Source organism: Labrus mixtus, chromosome 16 (assembly GCF_963584025.1).
Source record: "Labrus mixtus chromosome 16, fLabMix1.1, whole genome shotgun sequence".
In the NCBI taxonomy this organism is placed as follows: domain Eukaryota; kingdom Metazoa; phylum Chordata; class Actinopteri; order Labriformes; family Labridae; genus Labrus; species Labrus mixtus.
In genome coordinates, this window is record NC_083627.1 from 12,646,223 (window position 1) to 12,669,208 (window position 22,986).

The 22,986-nt window shown below is 45.1% G+C and overlaps 1 protein-coding gene across 1 annotated transcript in view; it reads right to left on the minus strand.

Annotated features, from left to right (window-relative positions):
* The window catches only part of LOC132990789 (glutamate receptor ionotropic, kainate 5-like), a 180,806-nt gene that overhangs the window by 39,145 nt on the left and 118,675 nt on the right, over positions 1-22,986 (minus strand). Inside the window, 6 exon segments of the mRNA XM_061059226.1 lie at positions 1,841-2,002; positions 7,857-7,910; positions 11,207-11,385; positions 13,982-14,147; positions 15,936-16,033; positions 20,195-20,359. Of these exon segments, the coding sequence (XP_060915209.1) occupies positions 1,841-2,002; positions 7,857-7,910; positions 11,207-11,385; positions 13,982-14,147; positions 15,936-16,033; positions 20,195-20,359 (824 nt within the window).

Consider the following 22,986-nt stretch of genomic DNA (forward strand, 5'->3'; position numbering starts at 1 on the left):
GATTTGAGACGGCTCCAATCACAACCAATCATCCAGTATGTGGGCGGGTTTGTGTGCACTGGGCTTTCATAAACAACCAGTTTGTCCGTTGCTAATTGGAAACACTCAATCTGCTATCAAACCCTTGGCAGGAGCTCAGATTGTATACAAATGATAAGTGTTGATGTCATGTCATGCCAAACATCTGTGTCTTATTTTGAACTCAATCTATTCACAGTTCCTGCAGAGAAATGTAGAATCTGTCTGCACATGGCTTTGGGTATCAGTGTTCTGGTTTTCAGAAGTAGTTCGATTATTATCGTTCACTCTCGTCTCCGACGGTTTTGGCTGCACGCAGCTTCACTGTTAAAGGCAGGGTTGGTCATTTCGTCCAGATCCACTTTTTAAGATTTTGGTTGAAATTGTCATTAGGTCCTGACAGAAATGAATAACTCATGTGCTCTGAAAAAGGAACAAAGAAAATCTGTCATCTGCAGCAGTTTGTAAGCCTGCAAAAACTTCGACCAATGTCTGGCACGAGGTACCAGTCTGATGAACCAATCACGCCTCCCTGTCTCCCTGCTCGCTCTCTACCCCACGGCGTGCACTAGCCCACACTCATAGTGCGTCACCGATGGTGGAGTTTATACTGTGAGTTTACGTACCGCTGAATGAGACATGCAGACGACGTAGTTTCTACACAATGTAAGAGATGAGCTGAGGTCCTCTGCTGGAGCAACGGCGCTCACGTGCATGTAAGTGAGGGGCGTGGCTTTTGAGGGAGCACAGAGGGGAGGGGGGGGGGGGGGGGTGGTTGTAGATGGACCACTGAGGGAATGCTACTTTCAAAATAATGCTAGTTTTCAAAAATGACCAACCCTGCCTTTAAGAGCAAGCTGGGAGGAGTGCATCGGCCATATTGCAATCTCTGAACACATCAACAGTCATCCAATAACTGGCCTAACTGGCTGAGAGTATGTGGGTGCATTTTTAGAAAAGTATGAAGGGACCAAGACTGTCTCTGAATCAGTGCTAATCCTCTCGTCTCGAGGGAGAACCTTTTCATTTTAAACAAATTAAAACCTAAAAATAGTCATCCCAACGCAGCCCTGGATGTTTCATGTTTCTGTGCCAGCAGTCGTTTCAGACACTAATCTTGATCTGATCGTCGAGTAATGTCTGTAATCATCTCAATAATAAACAGAGTTGGGATTTAAATAAGGGTATTACACCCTCGGGGGGGGGGGGGGGCGTGGAGGAGGGGGGTTATTGTGAGCAGTGATAATAGTGTCTTCAGTGATTGAGACAAACTCTTTTGTCATCACTCTTATCTTTATTCAAGCCGTCTGCTCGGCTGTTATTACTTTGTTGATATCAGAGCTGCAAATGAGACAAACACTGAACACAATCATTTGTCCTGACGGCTCCTTTCATTACGGAGGAGGGGAGAAGGACACGTTGTATGTTAGTCACATTACATTCATTATCACAACAATGAGACCAACTCAGCCCGGACAGATCGGACCGGGACGACGGAGAGTGTGATAGACAAACTGGTCCAAATCAGAGGTCCAAATAAGAGGATCCAAATCACGTGACTGAAGTTTACACATCATACTCTTAAGAGCACCTCGGCCGTGCTCGGGAAGTGAAGTGGCACCTCTTAAGTAAACCTAGGACTTGAACCGGCGTCCATCCAGTTCCCAACCTATCAGTAGATGATTGCTGCTTTTCTGTTCCTTTTCATGTTCTGACAGCGTGCAAGGGTTACACTAAGGCTAAGAAGTTATTTGACTTTGTATTCAAAGGTATGACAAACAGTTCTGTTCATTTTGTGTTTCAGTGTGGACGCGTGGCTCACCGCTGGCCCCGGGTACGGGCTGATGTTGCAGCCTTCCCTCCAGGACAGGTTGAGGCTCCTGAGGAACTCCAGGTAGAAGGAATGAGTGCTGTTCAGCATGGAGAAGCCCAGGATGTTCGACTGGCCGTCCACCACGTCGTCCAGCCGGAGCAGAGGGAAGTCCTGAGGAGGCACACGTACAAAGAGAGAGAGGAAGAAGAGATGTGTGTAAGGAGCAGAAAGAACCCCCCTCACAGATCACAGCGGGGGGTGGGGGGGGGGGGGGGATATCTGATGAGCGGGGGATGAAAGAACAGGCAGGGTGGAAACGAAGGGCTCCAGGTTTTTTTTTGCAGGCTGCACAATGTCAAGTCGTATTTATGAATTCAGCGCAGACTAACAAGAGAATAAAGGTTTATTTTTAAAGATGGACATCAAACGCTGGGGAATTTCAAAGAACTTCAAATAACCCCGGAGGGCGAGCCGGCATCACGCTGAGCTCTGCTGCCGAAACAAAACCCGAATCAAACTGCTGCCCGTCCCTCGGAGGAGTTGTGTTTGCTCTGAAACAGATGCTGACTATGAAACATTTAGATTCAGCTGTGCAGAGCAGAGCAGAGATAACAGGCAGGGTGCTGTTTCAAACACTCACCTGCTGCTTTCACTGTGTCGATGCTCTCCAGCTGAATTGGAGCGTGTTCACTCCTCCAGAACAACCACGACTCTCTCTCTCTCTTAAAGAAGGTTTTATTTTGAGTTCTTCACAGATCCTGTTTGAACTTCGTTAAACTTCTAATGAATCGATGGGAAAGAGTTACAGTATCTTTAAACCTGATCCTGGTTGCTCTGCAGCGTAGTTCAATCGATCAATAAATCATTATTTTACATAGATGTACTGAATGATTGTCAGAGAATCTTCGGCGTTTGGACTCTACAGGAAGATAGGGTGATCCAAGATGTCTGCCCTGAGCGAGAGCGAGATCTACCCCCACATGGAGTCCAGACACACCGGTGGTGGAGGCGTTAGCTGACGACGTCGCCTGAGGCTGATGGGATGAAGAAGCTGACTGAGCTGTGAAGACGGGGGTCGATGAAAAGATGGCTGATGCTGTGATCTGAGGTTGATGGGATGAAGAATGGGAAACTGTGAAGGCTTGGCGATGATGGGGAGGTGGAGGGTCACTCTTAACCATGGCATGGATGAACCAGTGGTATTTAAAAAAGACAGAAAGAGGCATGCTAGGCTAACGATGAGGGAGTGGAGAAGGGCTGTTGGATAGGCGTGACCAGCTGACGAAGACAATAAAACGAGTGGAGGAGCGATGTGACATAATATGTGAATAAACAATAAAACCAGCGTGCAGAAATGAAAGCCTTCCTGATCTAACTTTAGCTAGAGCTTCAATTAGCGGTGCATTCAACCCTTTGTGTGTGCTTTGTGAATTAGACGATATATTTGGACTCAATTTGACGGGATTGAAAAAGCCACGTAATCCTTTTTTTCGTCGTGCAAAACCAAAAAACTACAAGAACAGCAGCATTTAATAAAGAATGAAAGAATGGACGGTGGCGATTCTATGGTCTGTTAGGGCCCTAGGTAAAAATTTGTTGGGGGCCCCCTCTAACCAGCGTTCATTATTCTTTTCCTTTTTCACTCCCAGATAGACGATTCCTCTCCATTTTCCTTCACTGACAAATTTTGGTTTTCACAGCAATAATGCATGCAACACTTAGCAGGGCATTGAGAGTGAGTGCTATTAAATGGGGCATCCTTCGGGAGGTTTCCTACAGCCATTTCAAAATTTCAGCAATGCTGGGGTTTTGAGTTTGTCAATCGTTGGGGGCCCCAAACAGTTGCCTGCTTAGCCTATTGACAAGCAGCGCCTCTGAGAATGGACAAATTGATCTTAACTATCATCTCAATCTCACTCATTTTACAATCTGAAGGCAGTCGGGACACAAAGTCTTTTTTTTGTTTTTCCAGCTGTTTCCAGGACTTCCAGCATTTCTATTGGCTTCATTTGATCCCTTTTGATTAGTTAGTGGTTGAAATATATTAGTTTTTTTTACTTTGCTGTTGGCACTAGAAGATGTCCGGGCATGAGTAGAAACAAGATGAGTCATTGTGACATCAACAGAGTCCCACACCCTGACCTCTTTTAGTTCTTTATTTCTTTCATTCTTTGTATATTTTGTCATATTTTGTATCACTTGTTTTCAGTCCTTCGCCCCGTGCTTCAGGGTCTTTTTCTGGTGTCTTGTTTGTTTTATTGGAACGTGTTGGGACCTGCTGGTTTTGGGAAATGTCTTCTTTAGTTTCTGCTCATGTTTTCTTTTGCCTCATGTTTTATTTTTTTACACTCCGACTCACAAAAAGATAAAAATAGAAACTGAGATTGCAGACGTGTCTCACACTGGTCTTCAGCGTTTGACGGATGGACTGTCATCATCATCACCATTTGGCCGCCTCTCCCGGCTGGGTTAAAAATATTCTGGCACAGGATTTATCCAGTCTGCAGAAACTGTTTCTGCAGAGGGCACGAGGTGGAGGAGGAGACGCTCCAAACTTTGAGCTTCAGCCAAACATCCGGGCAGGTTGAAGACGGTGAGAGCAGCTCCTTCCAGCTGCTAACCTGTGCGAGGCTAATTTCCTTTCCCCCTGAATCCCTCAAACACTTGTTTAGTTAACAAAGCCTCGGCCCCGCCTGTCGGGAAGCTGCTGCCTCCTCTGTTGTTGCTGATGGTGCGTTTGCCAAATCAATTTCAGCCACAGCCAAGTACACTGTCAGACTGTAGGCCCGCCAGCCGTGACAAAGAGCTGTTGGCTGGAGGAGTGGAAGCGACCAGTGGAAGCTCTGCTGAGGGAGTAAACACTGCGACAGCATCCCAGAAGGGCGCCGTGATGCTGCAGGACGCCCGCTTGGACAGGCGCAGGGTTTCCGGTAATAAAGTAGACCCTTAAGGAATCCTCTGGTGCAGATTTGGGGGATTTTAAAAGGAAATAAAGAAGATTAAGATTATTCCCTTCAGGGAGGGAATACGGTTGGATAAGGTTACCGAGTGCGATGCCACTCATTGGTTAATGAACCCCTTGTCAAGCCTTTATTTACATTTCTGCTGCCACTATCAAGTATTTCTAGAACCAAATGGGACCGTTTGGACGAGAGGTGGAAGGTTAAATGCATTGATCCCTCATTGGGGTAAATTCGCTTGTTTCAGCAGCTAAAGAGACGCTGGTGAAAACCAGGAGCCCAGACGATGATCACCAAAGTTCCCACAATTCATCATGAGAGGAATTACATGTTTATTCTCATGGCAGTCCACCTCATGGCCGTAAAGACTTCCAATCTGGACCACAGACAGGACGGACCTGACGGGACAGCACCGCGTTCATAAATAAAGCCGGAGATCCAGATGGCCTCACTCGGAGGGAAACGTGAGATCCTGCAGCCAATTAGCCCAGATTTAATGAACGTAAACTAATGTTTGGATTGACCCTCATTAGGGTCGGATGGCGTTACATGGAAGAATTATTTTCTGTCTGTTTCCATCTCAGCGCTCTCATCAACTCTGGTTTCAGCAGCTGCTGCTTACGAGACAGAGAAGGAGCTTTAAAACCAAAACAAGGAGCTGAGAGAGGCGTAAACTCTTCACCAGCTGAACTGTCAGTGAAGAAGATTCTGGTGGAAAAGACGATTGGCTGCAATCCAACAAGACAGCAGCTAAAGGGGCATTTTATTTTTAAAACCCTGGGATGTGTTTTTTTCTCCATTCTTTAGGGACCTCCTGACTAACAGGTTATACTTTTTGGACTCACACCAGTCGATCATGCGGCTGCCTCGAAACAGGCTGTAATATATTCCTTCTGAGTAAATACGTCTGATCTATCTTCATCAGGTAAAAGTTTAATTTCTGTCTCCGACAGGCTCAGATCGTTATTCTGTGCCTAAGCACGCTTCACCCCTAAAGTCCAGTTCGTTTGACTTGTGTGAGTGCTCCGATTCGTGCTCAAGCTCGGTACACGTCCTTGGCCCTGGCAAGGTTGTTCTCAGTGTGCGGACGTGGACTCGTCCCTTTTATTTATTTTAGTTTTTTTAGTCCACCTGTCTTAGTTGTAAACTAAGGAGGTGGACGAGAGGTAACCGTGCTCAGGTTAATCCTGAAGCAGAGTGAGTGCAGGCCAGCGGGGGAATCTGTAGGGGGGACCATCGTGCTTAAGCACCTGGGCCGAGTGTGAGTGCACCCTAAGTGTCTGAACACATTACAGAAATGATCGCTGCACAGATAGACCTTTTAGTGTCTGAGCATGATGCTTCAAAAAACCAGAAACACCTGTTACATCACTCGTATCAAATCCAACCGGAGTCCACTGACTACAGTGAACTTCTACTTTGCAGTCATCACTGTAGCTGTGTTACAACAACACAAAGGCAGCAGTGGACCAGCAGCGTCTATGTTCTGGAGGTCTGCTAGCTTTGAACCGAGAGATGTAACAGATGTTTCAGGTTAAATAGGTATCTTTCTCATACAGGGTTTCTGCAATCTACTGACAATTAAAATACCCGTCTCTTGGTTGAAAATTATTTCTTCACATCGAGTGTTGTCACAGTCAGCGGAGCGTGTTCCACACAAAGTTAACGGTAGGTCAGAGACGGGGCTGCAGGTGTATTAGCGTGTGTTGAAGTGAAGTCGGGGGAGCTATTTTACTCTTGGTTCCGATCCAGAGTTCTGCTCGAGGAGGACAGAACAGCAGTATCGCCCTTGGTCTACGAGCCGGGCGTGATGTGCCCTTGCGAAAGGCTCCGTTAAAGACTGTGACACGACGGAGTTTCGAGACGAGGCGGAGATCGAGACGAGTTATTATCCACGCAAAGTCTCCGCGCACAAGGGCATGACACGGACAGAGAAATTATAATGATGACAAACGGCGGCGAGGCCAGCGTGCATCTGTGATGAACTGAGAGAGAGGGAGGAGGGGGAGAGGATTTATGGCTGAAGAGGAGACATATGCAGGCATTTTGTGAGGAAGGAGGACGTGACCACCAACATCTTTACATCTAAAACAGTCAAAAAGGTGAGAGGTGGTGATCGCAGGAAAGAGAGCAACCGAAAAGAAAAGAGGACAGACGAGGAAATAATTAAAGAATGATGTGAAAATAGGAGGGGTGCAAAGACAAAAAGATTTAGTTATAAAGAAGCAAACAAACAGAAGATGAGAAAAGAGGATGGGAAGGAAAAAAAGGAAAGGTTAACATATGATATAAAATCCTCTTCACTATGTTCTTCTAACACTAATATGTGTCCCTAGTCCATCTACAAACCTCCCAATGATGAGAAAAGTCCATCCTCTCCGTCTTTTGCCTGCTCCACTTTTTAGAAAACGTGTGCTCAAACAGGCCGTTTGGCGATTTTCCCTTCATGACATCACAAAGGGCAGTAACCCCTCCCCCAGGTGGGTGACACTCCCACAGCTAGGTGTTTGTTCTGCCCTCTGAGTCTGCCTTCTCACAGTAAACAATAGGACATGGAGAGAGAAAGCCAGAGCCACCCAAGCCCTTCCAGAGAGGGGGCGTGGTCAGACACAGCTCATTTACATTTAAAGGTACAGACACAGAAACAGCCTGTTCTGAGCACGGCTGAAATAGAGGGGTTTATAGACATGATCAAATACAGGATCAGAGTGGATTTACAACAAGAAACTTCACAGACATGGTTTGAGGAGCTCTGAGAATTATTTACACTGGTTGAAGAGGAGGAGGATATGTGACCTTTAATGAGTACGTTGTTTAGAAAAGAAAAAATGTAAAGGATAAAATGTAAGGAAGCTAACATGAGGTCGAGAAGATAATGTGCTGTTAACGATGTGAGGAAGGAAGGTAAGAGAAGAAGAGGCACTGAGAGCAGAAAGGAAATAATAAAACAAAAATGAGACGGATGCAGAAGAGGACATCTCTCAGAAACTGAATGAAAGGAAAGTATTAAAAGACAAGAATGAAGAGGGATAAACTGTACAAAAGAAGAGGAGAGCAGCCCATACCATGGTGGTGAGGATGTACTTGTAGAAGGCTGATGTCATCCCCAGCTCACTGGCCTGCAGGTCACAAAAGAAGAAGAAGAAAGATGAATGTCAGTGCAACAGGAAGTACATTGTTCAAACTTTCCCCGGAACATAATGAGTCATAGTTGATTAAAATCTCAGAACCGTCTGCGTCATAACACTCGGTCGCTCGTCTTGTTTTCTTCCAAATTGGAGACGATTATGTTTCACCCCAGCGTCTGTGTCGCAGTGTTCCCGCTTCCTTAATAACATGAAACCACCTTGAAACAGTGATTATTTCTCAGAATAAAACCAAAGAATCAGTGAGTGACTAAAGCAGCTCAGACGTTTGGGGAGGAGATAATAAAGAGGAGGACAATAGAGGAGAGTTCAGTCAGTCAGTTCAGACACAACTCGCCGGTGAAAAGACGTCTAGACATCCAGATCTAATCAGAGCTCAGTCTGGATAAGAAATGAAGACGTCTAAATCACAAGCGTCAGGATGTTTCATTCCTATTTATGAGCACGACATTGAAAAACTCTGAATCAAACCCAGCTGATGTTCAAACTGGAGGTGTTTCTCTGCAGAGCACACAGGTCCCTCTCACCAACATCTGCAGGCTGTGAACATACATTCACTTATTCATGCTGTGTTTGAGCGGAGATGAGGTGCGTTGTAAGTTTTGGATGTTTGTCCATATTTCCAAAACGTCCTCTAAATAGTACGAACATAGAGACTATAGACTTACCGTATAATATGGGATATAAGACACAGTCTGTTTTGCAGGGTTTCCATGAAAGAAAAAAGGTTTAAACTGTCGTCCTGCGTGATGATTTCTTTTGTGTTCAGTGAAGTCTGAGTTTGCTCTCCAACTAGCTACAGTACGGTAGTCGAGCTCTCAGCCTACAGGAAAGGTTGGGTATTACCGACAGACGCGAGTCGGGCTCACGCTGCACGACTCCGCTGGTCACTCATTAACTTTAATACATGAGTCTTTCAGTCAGAAGAGAACTCCACAAGATTTATATACTGAACAATATACTGTTTGCTTTAAATGCAAGAGGGAGGGAGAAATAAATGTTTCAAAGACGTGCAGCCAGCCTGGTCTGTGTCGCTATCTTTCCCAGCACAGCGTGCAATACACAAAGAATGAGGATGAATTCTAAATCGCATCATCTTGTGTGCAGTTTGTGATGGTGGAGGCTGCTGGCCACGGTAATGATGCCATGTGTCAGCATTTTACACCGGTATATCAGCGGAAGCCAACTTTCTAGATCAAACACTCAGGTGTGTGTTTGGTCCGGTAAGGGGGTCAGAACATTTTCTAACTGTACCCCAAAAGTACGGAAATCTCATCCGATTTCCCCACATTAATGACACCTTAAAGAGTAATCTCAAAACACACTTTTGCTCTTTAACTGCTAATAACTAAAGCAGCACAGCCTTCTCTTCTGAAGTCTTCACTTTGGGTGAACTGTGTTGTGTGTAAAGGGCTTCATGAATAAAGTTGATTTGAACAGGAAGCCATCATCACTTTGAACGCCTGCCTCTTTGGATCTTGTAGCTTTCTAACATCAGCCTCTCTCCACCAGGACGGGAGTCAGTGCTTACGTCTGGATCGATCAGTTTAAGGATAATAATTGACTCTTGCAGAAACTCTTTCCTCCACTTAACCTTCCTTTTTAAAGTGTTTCTGAGCAGCTGCAGCTTCAGACTGACTTCATGCAGCTGCTCAAAGTCAGGCTGGGATTTGAACCTCACAGTGAGGAGCATCCGACTGCCTCTGTGATTAATCCATTAACCTCCACACACACAGAGAGCTTTCCTCCGCTCCTCCGTTCAGCCTGCAGGAGCCGAGCTTTACAAGAAAAAGAAAAAGAAGACAAACCTGCCAGAGTCACTGAGTGTTTTCACTTTGTATTCAAAACTTCTCAGACTCCCCCCCCCCCCCCCCCCAAGGTGAGCGGGTACACAGTGAAATTACAACCTGCCAAGAGCTGGTACATTTAGTTTGGGGCTGTAAAGTCTACCAACCACTTTGGCAGGAAACCAACCTGAAGGTCCTGTTCTATGAATAAACACCAGCGAGGAAGAAAACAGAAAATAGAGATGTTTCAAACAGAGACAGAAGCAGAGCTGCTCAGAGGCGTCTCTCAAACCAACGATCTGTCAGACTCTGATCTGTGTGTGAACGTGTACAGCGTGTGCTAGGACAGAGGAGGAGGTCAGGCTCACTTCAGGTGTTTCAAACATCATATTAATACTTGTCTGTCTCTGAGGGTCTAAAATGGAATTGCTGATTGGTTTTCTGTGTGTTTTGTATTTTTTGACTTGCATTGAGTTGTCTATATACAGGTATCCTCCAGTAACACAGGACAGGGCGCTAGTAGCCTAGTGGTTATGTTACGCTCCCCATGTACGGAGGCTGTAGTCCTCATCACAACGTTTCCTGTCTCTCTTCAGCTGTCCTGTCCAAAAAAGGAAAAAATATTGGGCTTGTTACCTGCCCTCTTGGAGACGTTACTGCTGCCACAGCTAGATTTATCTGAGCCCATATCTGCTTGATATCCAAGTTTTAACATTATAGTGGATTCACAATTTTAAAATCCTGCGTTAGTTCTTAGTGGCTCTAGATCACATCGTCAGCATTCAGATCATTTATGATCCTGGGGGAAAATAAACCAGTGCAGGTCCTGAAAAAATACAGATATTAAAGTTGGAGTCAGTTGAAATGTTTGTAAACACAACATTCCAACTGGGCCCCTCCACCTGGGCTCATCGCCCCCAGAATCTCACGCCCCCTGCAGGACGTAGTGTGTGTACGTTTACTGCTTGTACCTACACTGCAAGCTAACGCACGCTAGCACAAGCTAACCGCCGGTGTTTGTCACCTGCCTGTCCGACAGGAAGCAGACCAACTCCACGTCCATGGGTAAAAGACAACACAAGGTTCCCCCTCGTTTTAGAACGAGCTTTATCCGCTTGGTGTTTCACCTCACTGTCATATTCACAGTTTGAATAGCGTCCAATCTCTGGGTTGTATCCACTCCTAAACTCACCTGCTGCGCTGTCATTGGCTGGAGGAAACACACCAGCTCCCCGCCCAGAAACGTCCCGAGTCAACCAGAACAAACCAGAACAGTAAAATCCAGTCAGAGGACAGAGTCAGACACAGTCACCACCACACATGTACGGAGGCCCAGAAGGGACGATGGAGCAGCATCACTTTAGGAGAAGTCTGTATTTTATTTTGAAGGAGGAAGCTGCTGACTGTACCTTTAAGAATAAAAGTTTTGTCAGGGATGTAATGTACATTCAGCATGTGAGGAGAAAGGCTGTGTTTCCTGACCTTCCTGAGGATGTGGTAGGAGATGGAGGCGTTGGCGTCGATGATGATGGTCGCCACTTTATCGTCACGGATCTCCTTCAGCAGGGGGGTCGGGTCCAAACTGTCGTCCAGCATTCGAACCGACAGCGTCTCCCTGGAGATGAGGAAGCGGTGCACGAGCTCCTCCAATCGCAGCAGACCTAAAGGGGGCGGAGTCAGAAGTCAGGAAGTGTAACAATAACAAACACATCATGGGGGGGAGTCAGCCAATTTTGAAGATTGACTAAAAATGTTTGAGAGACTCTCAGGGCCGCTGGCAGAGATGACAGCAGTCCATAAATAATCTTCGGCTGATTGTTTCGCTTGTTTACTTCTGAAATGATCACTTCCACTCTAAAAAAAAACAAAACAGGTTTGAGAGATTGATGAACCTCAGAGTCATTAGAGACAAATAACTGCTCCACAAAGCTGCAGGTCTGCATTAAACTGAGACCAGAGTGAAGGTGATTATGTTGGAAGTCCATTAATTTTCCTCACAGAGAATCAATCGGGACAAAAACAAGTCTGCTTCCTCTGAAGTGCTGATTATTAGAGAGCTGCACTTTTCTAAGGATACCTCCAATTACAACCAATTAGATCTGCAAACACACTTATTCTCAGTATTTAAGGTCAATTTCCTCATTAATTATTATCCAAAATGATCCGTTTTCAGCCCTTCATTATTCGCTCGAGAGTCAGCAGGTCATTTCTTTCACTCTTTGGATTTTAAAAAGGAAACATGAACAAGATGCAAACATTAAACGCTGTTTCTTTACACGTTTGTTTCTTTACACGTTTGTGCTGATTTTTAAATGTGTTACTGCAAATGTTGGACGACATGAAAATGAATCTGCGGCTGAGAAATAAACACAAAGTGATAAAAAAAGAGACAAAAATAAATGTGTAAAGGTGCACATCTCGGCGTGGCGATTCTAGGTCCTGTTGGGGCCCTAGGCAAAAGTTATTCCGGGGGCTGTCCCACCGGCAATCAGTAGGGCAACGAGACTGAATGCTGTCAGACATGGAGCCCCCTTAGGGAGGTTGTTTTTTTTTTGGGTTGCTCCTTTGGTCCAAAGTTTGTCAGCCCTGTGGGGCCCCCTGTACTGGTCTGGGGCCCCAAGCAGTTGCCTACCTCGCCTGTTGACAAGCAGCGCCCCTGCCTCTCGGCTTTTTTAAGCATATTTATTGATGAATGAGCTGATTGATGAAAACAGAGCTGGATACCTTTTCTCCACTCTTAATCTCCTCGACAAAAATGTCAAAACATAACATTTATATTCCCTAATTACTTTGTTCTTTTTTTTGTCTCTTTTTTTGATTTTAGGCCCAGCAGCAGATTCATTTGTTTGTAAATGTATGGCTCCACTGCTTCAGGAGAGGGCCGGAGTGGGCCCGTTCCGATTCTCTCCTGGACCTCTCCAACCGCTCTTGATAGCCAAGTTCTTCGCTGTAGGTTACGCAAAAGGTGACGTAGCCTCAATGAATGCACCTGATTGGATGAACGCAAGTCTAATCCCGGCGGTCTCTGGATTTATTTGTCTCGAAACTCGTCGCCACTATCCCAATATGCACTGCAGGAAATTAAAAGAAAGAGTTGAGACGCTATCCGTCGTCAGAACTAGTGGAGCTGTAACGGTAAGGATGTCATCCTGATGAGAACTCAAACTTTTAGAAACATTTGCAGCATCACATTTCAAACTCAGCAAACGTGTATAGAAACCGTTGTGTACCAGCGTTTACCGTTTGCATCATGTTCATGTTTCTGCACATGTTGTTTCCTGTTTGAATCCAAAGTGTGACAGATGTGACCGGCTGACTCTGAAAAACTAATAATTAATGAGGAAATTGACACTCCAGTCAGATCACTAAGATCCACCAACCAGCAGCTCCTGGTGCCCAAAACAAGGCTGGAAACCTGCTCCACAGGTCCGGACCTGTGGAGCAGGTTTTTACCACTCCAAATAAGATCTGCTGTTATTGTCCTTTTGTGTCTTTGAAACAAATGTCCTCCTTCATTCAGAACCGCTGAATGTATCCACTAGAAATCAGACTACATATTTATTATCTAAATACTTTAAAATGAAAGACAAAGTCTCTAAATAAAGATATTTCCTCAGTAACTTTTTAAATATGTCCTCTTCTCCTGCTTCACCTCACTTTTATCACTCAGAGCCGCTCGGCCTCCGTCTCCTTCGACCCTGACAGAAGCAACGGGCGTGTCTCTTCTAATCGCCGCCATAAAACGTTTATCACGGCGCCGCTGGGTTTCACTGTCCGACAGCAGCGTTCACAACAACAGAACACGCCTGTTAAACAGCCCCGTTAACAGGACGAGGATACGGCTAAAGGCCGAGAGGCAGAGAGGAGCGGTGTTTAAACTGTGAGCCGGGGCGGGGACCAGTCGGGCGGAAAAACAGGAGAGAGATCGATGAAGGAGAAGTGGAGGAGAAAAAGGCGAGAGGAGGAAGGAAGCAGAGGAGAGAGAGGAAAGGAGACAAAAGACGAGAGGAGGAAGGACACAGAGGACGGAGTGGAAAGGAGAGGAAAGACAGGAGGAGGAAGGAAGCAGAGGACAGAGTTGAAAGGAGAGGAAAGATGAGAGGAGGAAGGAAGCAGAGGAGAGAGATTGATGAAGGAGAAGAGGAGGGAAAAAAGAGAGAGGAGGAAGGAAGCAGAGGACAGAGAGGAAAGGAGACGAAAGACGAGAGGAGGAAGGAAGCAGAGGACAGACGGCAAAACTAGAACAGGCGGACTAACACTCTGCTTTGGCACAGACGAGGCTGGCCGTCGGGTAGCCGAAGGAGCGCAGGATGGAGCCGATGGCCAGGCTCAGGTCCTCGTTACTCGGGTACAGAGTCACCGAGGCGAAGCGGAGGTACGGCAGCTTCGGCGTCTCCTCGGGACCGATCTTCACGTGAGGAATCTGAGGGAGAGAGTGAGACGGAAGAAGAGCTATTAGGATCGGAGGTAGCAGGAAATGAAGATGACATTTTAGGCTTCCTTTGGCGGCATTTTGATGGTCGACACTCAAAGGGAAGTGTGAATTTCTGGAACATCAAACACAGGACAGTGAAAGAAAACAACAAACAGGAAGGAAAAAGAAAGCTGAATAAAAACGACAGAAGAAGGAAGGAGGAGAAATGCTACTCCACAAAGACAGTTCTGTTGAAAAGATGTCCACCAAGCCAATGATTTTCCACGTCAATTTTCCAATTCGACATAACATGTTGTGTTTTTTCTCGAACAGTCAGTGTGTCAGTTCCACACGAAAACTTTTTATACTGTTATTCAAAACATTTGAGCTGGAATACTCGCCACCGCAATGCGTCCACGATCTTTGACTGCATCGTACATCTAGTTAACTCAATCGCGGCGTGGCTATCTAACACACACCTACAGTCAGAGGGTAACAGAAGATAACTTTCGTAAACCAGCAGCAAAGAGCGCTGGGTGAGAAGAGCTTTGAAATGGAGGTCGTAGGCGCCGTCTGTAGACACAGCGTCTGAATGTTGCGATTGTAATCTAGCAGTCTTGGATATTAAGACTTGATTTAACCCTGCTGTCAAGCAAATATCAACGTTCAAATCCTGGTTAGTGCTCGCTGGGTCGTAAAGTCAACCATGGACAGAAATATCAGCGTGTTTAGAAATAGCGAAGAAGTAAAGCCAAAGCAACACAACACTCAGAGTGTAGAAGAAGTTAAAACCTGGTTTTAAATCAAAATCATTTTTGACCATCAGAAGTTTAAAGATTGTTCCAGAGCTGATCACAGCTGACACCTGGACGTCACCTCTTTTACTGCCTGAACTTAGTTTCAGAGTTTATTTTTACGGAGCCAAAAAGATGAACAGCTGAGGCAGAAGAAAAACAGTATTAGTCTCAATCAAAAAACCTCTGTAGGTTTACGAGAGTGACGGTTTTAATTTCAAAGACACAAGTTTCTCTTTAATCGCCACAGAGCAAAGATCCTCCGTGACGGGCAGAGGCTCCGCTCACGCTGAAATGTTAATGACAAACTGAAAGATTAATCACATCAGTGAGGAATGACGAAGCAGGTCAGAGGCCAAATGTCCCGTGTGATGGGCCGCTTGTCCGCTCACCTGTTGCACACATGCACAGGTTTCAAACAGTAAACTGTGATCAGCTCATCCGGGCCTCACTTTAGATCTGCAGAGCTTATTTTAAATCCAGGCAGAGAATCAAGTGAAGAGAGCGCCGTGCGGGCCGAGGGAGACGACATGACATTTAAAGGATTAGAGGGAGACGGAGATGGACTTGTGTAGATTCATTCAGGCGGGTAAATGGTTAATCACGAGTTAAACCTTTAAATGTGCAGCTTCAGTTCCAGCGCCGCTGCAGAGTAACGAGGCAGAAAGCGATGAGATGGGAAGAGATGGGATGAGCCATGAAGAAACATGGATGCACCAAAAGCTGCACTTCCTGCACGTCTCGCTATTTCAGCAGCATTGTTTCAGGAGTTTCTCAACAACGCGAAAATGGTGAAATGACAATTACATGTCAGATGTTTAAATGACCCATGACCTGGAAACACGATTCAAATTATGACATGATGACATGTGAGGTAACCGGACTGAGCGTGATGTCACAGGAAAATGGCTGCCTCATGAATCTGTCAGTGTGTGAGAAGCTACAGCTGCATTATAGACGCTACACAGTGAGGTGTCACGTCTCAGAGCCAGACCGGACTCACCTCTTTCTCCCCACAGATGTGACTGATGGTGGAACCGGAGGCGGGGCTGGAGGCGGGGCCAATCACAGAGACCACGCCCTTTGGAAGTATCTGACACACTGAGAGAGAAAACAAAGGTTTGTCTCAAATAAAATACTAACAGGACATTTGAAGCAGACATTTTGAACAAGAGCTTATTGTTTCTTCATCCAGCAGCTCCAGAGCAACTTTAATTTTCATGCGGAGAGGGATCCCTTGACGTTTACACCAATTACTGACAAACATCTTGAAAGTTTCAGACAAAAATGTCCTAAAAAGAGATGAGATGAAAACTTCCAAAAAGGGGCTGCTAGATGGTGCAGTGGTTAGCGCTGTCGCCTCACAGCGAGGAGGTTCCTGGTTTGAATCCCCGTCTGACAGGAGCCTCTCTGTGTGGAGTTTGCATGTTCTCCCCGTGCATGTGTGGGTTCTCTCCGGGTACTCCGGGTTCCTCCCACAGTCCAAAGACATGCTCCTTAGGTTAACTGGTGACTCTAAATTGTCCGTAGGTGTGAATGTGAGTGTGGCTGGTTGTCTCTATATGTCAGTCCTGTGATTGGCTGGTGACCAGTCCAGGGTGTAACCCCACCTCTCGCCGAATGGAGTGCCTGAAGACAACTCTTTAGATCAGTGCAGTGTTGCCAACTTGGTGACTTTCCAAATCCTCCTTTGGTCAACAGCTACTAGCGACAAATCTAGCGACTTTTTCTGGTGTTACTGGAGACTTTTTTGGTGTAAGAAACTGACGTGAAAGCACGTATTGCTCTGCAGTTACTGTCCTCAACGAGCAGCGGGTGCTGCCGTGAGCCCCTCCCCCTTCCAAAAGCACTCACAGGCTGTCGGTCTAGGCTCGCGCTGCAGACCCAGCTGCAGTCAGAGAGCAGAGAGGAGACCCACACCACTCTGTGTCCAGACTGCAACCAAGCTGCTGCTGTTCCCGCCCTGGCTTACAGAGCTACGTGTAAATGTTTCTTCACTTTCACACAAAAATAAAACACTGCATTTGACAAAGATAAAGAGATAAAGATAAACATTGGGGGAATGGGGGACTCGCACAGTCTTTTGATTAAATTTGATATTCTAACATTTAACAATACAGGACAAAATTGATTTATGTAAAGTGGGTCTAAGCATTAAAGTCATGAAATTAGAAAAAAAAATTGTAGTTCACATTTAGCAAATGGCCAATTATGCAAATTAGGTGATGACGTCATTTAGCGACTTTTAGGACAGCCAATAGTTACTTTCCTTACTGAGGAGTTGGCAACACTGGATCAGTGGTTCTCAACTGGCACTGGTACTCCTTCATGAGAAAATCTCGACCCAATTTTTTTTTTTGAATTTTCAAACAATCAAATTTATTTAAAGACAAATTGTGCAGTTTGGAACCTCAGACGTTAAGAAGCGTGATAGAACAAAGAAACTGAATGAAACAAACTTGTTTAAAAAAGCACTTCATGGACTTTTTGACAGCATTTGCGACACACTGAAAATGGCTCTGCGACCCACTTTTGGGTCCCGACCCACCAGTCCAGAATCACTGCTTTACCACTAATTCCCTCCTGCTAAAAGTAATCAGCTCTTTAAACCCCTTTTTTTTGCGCTTTCACATTTAAGCATGATTGCACTTTATACCTGATTTAAAGATGGATGTCTTCGATACATTTACAAACATGTGCTGTTTAAACTCACTCTGTTTCATTCACATTTGATATTTAGTAAATAAACCAGCACAGCCACTTTAAAAGAGATGATAAAATACACAAGAGACGACGTACAGAATCAGTGGAGCGCAGGACCCTGACTTGATCCAGCTCTGAACTGTACTCATCTCGTCTCGATTTAAAAAGCTTCACAGAGTAATCAGGAGTTTTTTTCTTGTTTATTAAACGATGAAATTTGAGCTTTTTGGTTTGTGCGTGTGCGCGCGTGCGTGTGTGTGTACACAATGCAGAGCTCTGACAGAAAACATTGACTGCCTCTCCGTCGGGAAGTTTCTCTCCGAGCTGCCTGGCAGAACGCTGAGAGCTCTCCGGTCACGATGACCTCGCTCCACGGCGACGCTACACCCTGTGAATATGCAACAAGTCTCCCTGATTCACCTGCTCTCCTCTTGACTGTACGTCTGCTTCCCTCATGTTCAAACAGGAAGTCATCAGGGAGACACGAGTCGTCACACGATCGATTAGTTTGGCACCAAAAGCCCTGAAAGGCAGCCTGATGTAGATTCACAAAGAGCGGCTATTTTCTTCCAACATATTCAATGATAATTCTGACATTTCGTAACCTCCGACCTTTTCTTTGGTTTTTCTTTATATTCTGGATCCAAATGACTAGAAGGTAAAAAAAAAGGTTTAAAATGGATACCTGGCTACCTGCTGGAAATGTTCTTCTGAGACAGGGACCTACCTGCATATGGTCTGGGATTGTATAAAAATTAAGAGCTTCTGGGTGGATCAGACTCTAATCTCAAACTAACAGCAAGTGGCTGACTACAACTTTTGCAGTCGCTAAAAAGCTAATATACTGTAGATGGAAAGACGCTTCAGCTCCCACCACCCTAGACTGGTATAATGCACTTGGAAAAATAGCGAAACTGGAAAGAGTCATATACAGCAACATAGATGCTGTGCGCCAATATGACATAATCTGAGGCCCTTTTCTCTCTTTTATGAAATGACTCATTACTGACTCTGATCTGCGATTGAACAACTGTTCTTGAGTCATGAATGGAAAGAAAAAAGAAAAGGGGAATATGATAATAATAATGTATGTATATATATATGTGCACTTTGAGTATGTGTATGCATGTATGTGTGGGTGTGGGTGTATAAATGTGTATATGTAAGTATTTAGAGACACATATAAACAGGCAGGAATTTATATAATACTGTATTGTCTAACTAAAAATGTATACAGGTAAAACAATTGCTCTTTAAATGTGGGACATTGACAACATATCATGTCACAAGGAGGTTTACACCAGACCAACCCTTTTAAATATTTGTAAATATTTTGCATGTGGTCCTGTTATCTATGGCACCAATAAGGGGCTTGTTAGTCCATATTCTATTTTTGACAACATGAATATATTTAGGACAACATGGATGCGTGAATTGTATTCTTAATTTTTGTTATTATTATTATTTATTTTATTTATTATTTTATTAATCAATTATTATTGATTGATGTGTATGTATTTGTGTATAGGTTTGTGTGGATATATGTATGGACGAAACTGGGAACATGCGTGGGGGGGGGTGGGGGGGGTGGGAACTTGCAGGCAGGCTTGGGAACATATAGCTTCTGAATAATTTATGTTTAGAGTTTTTCCTTGTATTTTTTTTCTCATTGCCTGTTTCTGTTTTAAATTAAAAAACCCTTCAATAAAAAAAAAAAATAATAATAATAATAAAAAAAGAGGCTACCTTACGTTGCTTCAACAGGAAGCCATGTAAAAGGGTCGTTCTTCACGATCCACTGAAACACACCTGGCCAAGTCTCGCCAAGTTCTCATAACGTCTCGTTCAGAGCGGCAGGAAACCACGTCCGGGGTATTACACCAAAACCTGTCTGTCTTTTGTTTAAAGAAACCATCCAACATCGTACCATTACATGTGCATCTTTGGGGGCCCCATGCCATAAGGGGCATGACAAACTTTGAACCACAGCAAATTGCAATGACTGTAGGAAACCTCCCTAATGGGGCCCCATCTGACCGCACTCCCTCTCCATGCACTGCAAAGCATGCTGTGAAAACCAAAGTTTGTCAATGAAAGTTACCGAAAGGAAATGAAGGGGAATTATCTGTGGGAGTGAAGAAAGAAAGAGGAGGGAGTGTTGGGACACTGGCGGACGTTTTTGGGATGAAGGGTCGGAGGGGCCCCCATTGAATTTTTGCCCCGGGCCCCGACAGACTCTCGAATCGCCCCTGCCTTTGAGAGAAGACTGAAAGTATTCTTGATCGATACTGAGGTGTGTTAATATGGATCACGGTGTCTCCAGGTGTTTTAAAGCCCATCTCAGCCTTCACTCTAACTGTGTGCGGTTTTTAAAGTGCAGGTTCACAGAGCGTGGAGGAAACATGTGCACCCGCTTCACCGTCGACCCGCCTGGTTAATGACGGTGGATGTTTTACCGCTCTGCTTCCTCACACTGAACATTCACACTACAAAATGTCAGAGTGAAATCATGTGACTTCACGGTGAAGACGAGGAGTAAAGGAGCTGACAGTTACTCACTGGTTTCTGTAGTGTCGTACTGGGAGTCCTTTGTCAGCTCGTAGACGTCCACCTCCACCCTCGCCTCTGAGGGGCCCTCCATCAGACTGTTGATGTTCTCCCTCGCCAAGGCCAGCGCCAGACGCTCACCACGACCGCACGTTGACTGGTCATCCAAAATGGCCGCTGGAGGGAGACAGGAAGGTAAAGGTTGAGAATAGAGGAATGTGTTCAGTGTCTGCTGCAACACCTGTTGGTTTGACGGCCGTTTTGGACGCCCCTCGGTTTGCCAGATATGAGAGCAGTTATCAGGTCAAACCAACAGGTGTTGCAGCGATGGAAGCGGGCAAGAGAACTGGTTCAGATAGAAGTGATTGTACCCGACCTAAAAAGTCTCTGCATGTTTCTAATAAGCTCCACGAGCAGAAACGTGTTCAAACTAGGATCAATATTGGAGATGTTTTTGAAAAATGGAGAGAGGTTAGAACGCAGAAAGGTTTACAGACCGATGCAGAGCTGGATAAACACTGAAGCTTCAGTGTCCACCACATGGCAACCTGCGTGATAATCGACTCTAGAGAGGAGGGGGCGGGGGAGACAGCTCTCTACAATGTTTAGAATTTGGTCTGCAGTACCCATTTTAAACACTAGTCGTCAACAGTAACACATCGCTTCTTTAAGCAAATAAAAACAACAACCTGTTGATGGTTTCTGTTTTCTCCATCTACAAACTTTAGGGGAGGACCCGATGGCTGAAAAGAGAAAACAGATCATGTTTATATTTTTTCTCCTCCTCGCCTGTTTGAAGACTAAAAATATGATCGCCCAGGAACACGAATGTTACGATCAAGTAGTTTATAGCTTTGTCTAAAACCTCAGGCCTTCAGACCAGACGGACTCGTTTCTGTGTAACTCATCCGTCTCTTATTTCCCCGTGTCAGTGGACACTGAGCTGTTCTGCTGCAGAGCAAACATGCCGCCCAACACGTCTAAAAATCAAAGTGAATGTTCTGCTCAGTCTCAATAACAAGCAGAAGCTCTACTGCAGGGTCTGTTCGGGATGTGTTTTGTGTTTAGTGAATAATTAACGCGTCTCGGGAGCGGACTAGGAGGCCGATTTATGGAGTCCTTCCTCAGAAGAGACTTGTGCAGTTTAGAAAAATACAAATGGTTCCTTCACAGAGAAACTCCTCAGGAACATGATTTTATAATACTGTTCATTTGACCTTCAGTTAAAGGAGTTAGACTAACTGATATGGAAGTTAACGTCTTTGTTAACAGAGTTTAATTAGTTGACTTGGACACACCTTCTTTTGGTCACTTCATAGGCTGTGATTTGCAGAATTAAAGGTTCACTTTGTGATTTACGGTGATTTCAGCTGTCAGAAAAGATGTGACTTATAGTGCTTTCACACTTGCCGAAATCTCCTGATATTTGCACGAGGAGCTGCATGTGTGAACACAAACAGCCGAATGTTTCTCTCTTCACCCGGAGTTTCTCCTCCAGCCTCCTCGTATTTATTCTGCAGGGAGTCAGAGTGAGAACGCAGCAGGATATAATCAGGAGAATTCACCTGGAGCGAGTGGGAGGGGGTGGTGACGTTTATTCCCTGTTTATTAGACTAGCCACCTCTACGATCTCCGTGCTCTAATGAACCTGCTGCATTATGTTTCCTGTTCTCCAGTATGTTCTTCTCCACTCTTTAGTTCAGATTGAGATTCTGTTCAACTACACCTAGCATTGATATAAAGACAGATATTCTCATTATAGCGTTGTGTAGAGGCCTCTGCTGCTTCGTCAGCTACTTCTGCATTGGTTTTTTTTCATCACCTCTTACCTCAGGAGACCCCCCCCCCTCCTGTCAATCTTTATATTTGCTTTCTTGTTTACATTTCACTGAAATTCTTCTTTTGTCTGATTTGTGAAGAGAGAAGATGTTTTCGAGGCTAAAGACAGACACTAAGGAACCTTTCCCAGCATGCTCAGCGCTCAGAGGGACGGGAGGGGAGGAGGAAGATGAGAGTGCAGATAGCGAAGAGTCTTCTTCAGGAGACTCAGCAGTGTTCAAACAGTATCTGTGTTTATATATCAGCTTCTCTGGGTCACTGCGACCGACCGACCACACACACACACACACACACACATGGACCAATCATTTTACAGCAAGTGCTGGACAAAGAACAGAGCTTTCTTATTTGAGTCAAAGTATAGATCATCCTGGTCGAATCTGACGCCAACACAAGTGAAAGCCGTACAGTCAAAGTTTGAGATCTGGAGAACTCTAAAAAATCTCTAAACGTTGTTGTATTTCCCCGATGCATGAGTGGAGTGTACAATCTGCTGCGTTACGTTGATTAAGAATGTGAGAGTCGCTGATTGTCTGTCCTGTGATCCCACCTGGTAGAAATGAGTGATGTCACTTTATTTATGATTGCTAACCTGACCACACAGCTCTGACCCTGCAAAACGTCAGCATAAAGGGCCTCAGGAAGATCATGTTTCGGCTGAGATATCTGAGACTAAAGAGTCAAACTTTGTGGAAATATTCAGTCTGTCCGTAAACACATGCTTCGTCCCTCTCACTGTGTCCATGCAGAGTGCTACACTCTCTGCTCTGACCTCAGCTGTTACAGTCCACGATGAACTCGTTTGCTCTCTTTTTATTCCTCTCTTTGTGTTCCCTTCTGTTTCCTGTAAATTACCTCCTGACAGCTCTGTTTACCCGCTCCGAGCTGCAGAACCAGCTCCACTCACATTTAATATCAAATTATGCTGTTTCACTTTTTACCCGGGTGCTGAAACGCCTTCCTGC